Source organism: Alosa alosa, chromosome 8, assembly GCF_017589495.1.
Source record: "Alosa alosa isolate M-15738 ecotype Scorff River chromosome 8, AALO_Geno_1.1, whole genome shotgun sequence".
Lineage (NCBI taxonomy): Eukaryota > Metazoa > Chordata > Actinopteri > Clupeiformes > Clupeidae > Alosa > Alosa alosa.
Genome location: NC_063196.1, coordinates 24204135 through 24209134, shown reverse-complemented (window position 1 = coordinate 24209134; position 5000 = coordinate 24204135). Strand labels below are relative to the sequence as shown.

The 5000-nt window shown below is 42.7% G+C and overlaps 1 protein-coding gene across 1 annotated transcript in view; it reads right to left on the bottom strand.

Moving 5' to 3' along the window:
• Positions 1-5000, bottom strand: part of nbas (NBAS subunit of NRZ tethering complex) — a 201557-nt gene that overhangs the window by 119036 nt on the left and 77521 nt on the right. Inside the window, 2 exon segments of the mRNA XM_048249961.1 lie at positions 360-472; positions 4651-4880. Of these exon segments, the coding sequence (XP_048105918.1) occupies positions 360-472; positions 4651-4880 (343 nt within the window).

The following is a 5000-nucleotide window of genomic DNA, read 5'->3' as shown; positions in this document are numbered from 1 at the left end:
GCACCATTAGGGACAACAGTTGTATTTCCACCTCCGATTTGTGCAAACACATTCACAGAAACAACAACAAAAAACAACAGAATATTCCCATACAGACACAAACCATGTAGATATTAAAAAGTACAATAACACAAACCATGTAGATATTAAAAAGTACAATAACACAAACCATGTAGATATTAAAAAGTACAATAACACAAACCATGTAGATATTAAAAAGTACAATAACACAAACCATGTAGATATTAAAAAGTACAATAACACAAACCATGTAGATATTAAAAAGTACAATAACACAAAAGCTGGCGCGCACACACACACACACACACACTCATATATGAAAATGCATGTAAACCCACCTTGCAGGGGGAGGACTTTGACGTTGAAGTCCTCCAATCGAGAAAGAGCACTGATGAGGTCTAGCTCTTCAGCCACCACAGATGGGCAGTCAGTGATCAACAAGAGACACGACCTGGAACATGGAACATGCACACGAACACACACACATTTGAGATGAGAGTTCCAGATGCTCCGCTCACACTCCTGCCAAACAGGCTGCATTAGATCTGCATATCCAGCCCACACATCAATTCACACCACGGTTAGACTCAACACAGGACAATACAGGTAGGTAGGGGTGTGTGTGTGTGTGTGTGTGAAGTCCCTGCCTTGGCAAGACGAAATACAAAATGAGAAAATAAATAAATAAATCAATCAAGTAAATATTTGGGTGTGTGTGTCCGTGTTGGGTGTGGGTTGTTGGCCTAGGTTTTGCTAGTTAAATGAAGCTAAAGGGCTCTTCTATTGGAAGTTTACCACTTACGCTGGGTAAGTGGTTACACATCCTACTCTAAATACATCCCTGTGTTATTGGCTGAAAGTTTTTAGCACTTTTCACACTTTTAAACAATCATTTATGATATAATTGTGCAATTAATGTATGAGCGGTTTTAAATCATGCCCACATGTTTATGCAGTATAAACGTACACATATGTGTGTGTGTGTGTGTGTGTGTGTGTGTGTGTGTGTGTGTGTGTGTGTGTGTGTGTGTTCATGTGTGCCTGTGTGTCTGACAAATGAACATGTTGATAAACAGGACACTGATGATGACAGGTGAGAAGATTCATAATCTGTGTGTGTGTGTGTGTGCCTGTCATTTCCTATGAATGACGGCCTAATTACTGGCCCACTTAAGGCAGTGTTTCTACGGCGACTACCAAGGGTCTCGGTCTCGTACCTGTCATTGGAAAGAAAACAAGGCAAGGAAGGAGTGGGAGAGGCAGAGCGCAAAAACAAATTAACAAGTGAACACATATAAAAGAAAAGAAAAAAGAACAGAATGCTGAAAGGGCACAGTGACCTAGTGGAATAGAGAGAGAGAGAGAGAGAGAGGAGAGGGAGAGAGAGAAATGAGAGAGAGGGAGAGAGAGAGAACGAGGGAGAGAGAGAGAGAGAGAAAATGGGTAGCCAGAAATATAAAGATGATGACAGAAGATGTTGAAGGACATGAGAGGGGTTTTTATAAAGTGTACACTTGCACACTTGTACACTTTACAACTTGGTGTTGTTGTCCTGAAAACACAACACTTCTGCTGCTCTTACATAACTTGCACCACTATGCCACTTTCTTTATTACTTAGGTCAAACAGTATTTTTATAGTATTTTACAGTATTTGCACTAGTATTTTATTGACTGTCTATGCACAATTTCAACAAAATTTTGCTGCTCTTATTTTTCATTATTATTATATGTGCCCTCTTATTTACTTATTTACTTATTTTTTTGTTTACTTTGAATGTTATGTTTGTCTGTGGACTTAAAATTGGTCAAATATGTCTTGTCTTCACCGTGGGATAGTGAGAAACGTAATTTCGATCTCTTTGTATGTCTGGAACATGTGAAGAAATTGACAATAAAGCTGACTTTGACTTTGACTTTGACCTTATAAAAGGATGAAAAAGTGTGTGTGTGTGTGTGTGTGTGTGTGTGTGTGTTCGTCTCTGTGCTTATGTGTGTCTCTGCACGCTTGTTCCCACGTGTGTGTGTTCACATACCTGTGTATGTCTCTGTGTGGTTATCCACACAGGAATACACAAGTGTGTATGTGTGTGTGTGTTTGTGTATGTGTGTGTCTACCTGCCTGTATCTGTAAGTACGTATATGTGTAGGTGTAGGCAATCAGCAGGCAATTCTCTACATGCCCACAAGATGCGACAGAGGGTTGCTGGAACATCTTTTTCAGCATTCACGCCTCTCTCTGAGAGTGAGGCATCTAGACTCCTGACATGTACAGTAGCTGTCCTACCACATGCTCGTTGGACCCTATACTTACGAGCCTACTTCAGTCCATCAGCCCGACCATCACAACAGCTATCACACATGTGATCAGTGCCTCTGGCATATTTCCAACAGCGTTCAAAACGGTTACTTAAGAAAACTTCTCTCAACCCTGCTCAGGTCGAGAACTACCTCCCTGTCTCACTCCTGCCTTTCCTATCCAAAGGTATCGAACGAGCAGTCTCCAAACAGGTCTCTGACTTCCTTTCACAGAACAACCTTCTGGATCTAAATCAGTCTGGGTTCAAAAGCGGCCACTCTACCGAAACGGCTCTGCTGTCTGTAACAGAAGCCTTAAAGGAAACCAGGGTGACTGCTCGGTCATCAGTACTCATTCTGCTTGACGCATCGGCTGCCTTTGACACGGTTAATCACCGCATCCTTCTCTCTATACTCTCTAACATGGGAATCTCCGGCTCTGCTCTCTCCTGGTTTGAATACTACCACACAGGACGCTCGTTTAACGTATCTACAGCTATCTGCACCTCACTATCTCACCACAGGGGTCCCCCAGGGCTCAGTGCTGGGCCCCCTTCTCTTTGCTATCTACACCACCTCCCTGGGACAGATTATCCGTTCGTATGGCTTTTCATACCACACCATGACATCAACATCAAAATTGACTCCCTGTCTGTTGCACCTACCAGGACTGCAAGAAATTTGTGTTTGTGTGTTTGGTCAATAATCTGATCTGATCTGGATTTCAGGTTCAACAGAGGTCAGACTGACAATTGAACACACAGACACAGACAGACAGACACACACACACACACACACACACACACACACACAGACAGTGTGTGTGCATGTGTGTGTGTGTGTGTGTGTGTGTGTGTGTGTGCATGCGTGAGGGGGTGGGGGCATAGTTCGAATTATAGGGGGTACTGGGGGGTACTATACCCCCCAATGAAGACCCAGTACCCCCCAAAGAGACAGAAATATCAGTTTTGGGGGGGTCAGATAATCTTTCTGATATTGTGAAAAAATATAATTAAAAAGTTACAATACAAGTCAACTCCTATTTTCACCATAGGAACATTTTAATGTAAAGTGATTTCTGACACCTGTGGACCGTACCATTTTTAACCACCGTGGCGCTAGAAGCAACTGAGACAGAGAACGACTTCAACTACACAAGCAAGTGTCAACATTTAATGACAAAACGCTAGGTAAATTCCTCCAGTAGGATAAATTCGGTTTGCTGCTGACGTGCATGGGTAAATGTAAGTTGCTAGCTGATGTCTAGCTTGTTGAAAATTTGTTATTTTACAACCTTAATTTATAAACGTGTTTTGTTCTTTCATAGCTCATGTCACGTCTTCATACATTGAATTACTGGGCTACTTACCTGCTACTTACCCACTGAGGCTAGTAAAGTGGACCTTGGTTAGTTACCAAGGTTAGTTAGGAAGATAGACTAATTCTCTATTTAAATCAAGCTTTACATTGTGGTGAGGTAAAATCGATTGTCATTTCCAAGGAGATGAACTCCATAGCCTATGATTATTCTCATTTATCTTGAATAAATTATTGTGCCCTTTTGAAATTAGTTTGGCACAGATCCTGTGTTTTTATATTACCGGTAGGCCTATGCACAAGAGGGTCTGATGTAGCTAAGCCTAGGCTACATAACATCAGTGAAACCTGTGGAAACATAAAAAGACCCAAGTAGCCTAGGCTAAATAGTATGTGCTAGTATTTGAGTTTGTTTTTAATTGGTTGGTATTGTTTTTACATTCTATTATTTCATATTTTTAGCTCTATAAATGTAGTATAATCTGAGAACCCTGATAGCCTACTATCTTAATGAAATTTTATTCAAAGAGACACTATGAGGAGAAAGAAAGGGCACACAGACATCTGGCACTTGTTGGTGCTAAAAGAGTAAGCAGGAAATATTAACACTAAGATCTACAAACAATTACATTAAAAGTGTAGGTGCAGTTAGGTTTTATACACTGTACATATGTGTTAAGGAAAGGGGTGCTCAGCAGACAGGAGAGGCACAGGATGAAAGCCGTGAGCAGGCCGCAGGGAGACGACAGGATATATAAGAACGATGAGATATTCTGTAGCCTAGTACTGATTATTAGTTTGTCGCATGTTTAGACCTTGTGTGTGTTGCATGTTGCACTTGGTGATCACGGTGGGGATTGATATGGTAGTGGACCATAATGGATAGAAGAAGTGAGCATTACCCCCCAATTATGGTGGGGGTGTGGGGGTGGTGTGTGTGTGTGTGTGTGTGTGTGTGTGTGTGTGTAGTGTGAGTGTGTGTGTGTGTGTGTGTGTGTGTGTGTGTGTGTCGTACCGTGCCAAGTTCATGCATGGGTCGCGGAGCGTGGCGGAGGAGTTGAAGTACTCGCGGGCGGCGGCGAGCACCAGCTCCACGCTCCGTCCGTACGCCACGCGGCCTGCCGCCCGTAACCGCAGCGACACGCTGACCGGCGTGTCCTCAGCCAGCGCGCTGCAGTGCATCATCTGGCCCGCCAGAGAGACCGTCTCCTGACGGCCCGAACATAACAAGCTCTCCGTGAAGACCTGAGACAGGAGGAGGGCAGACACACAAACAGAATTAGGGAGCATCTTGAACAGCTTTACATCATTTTATTTACACAAGTAAAAGCAATAACACAGCCTATTTACACACACACACACACA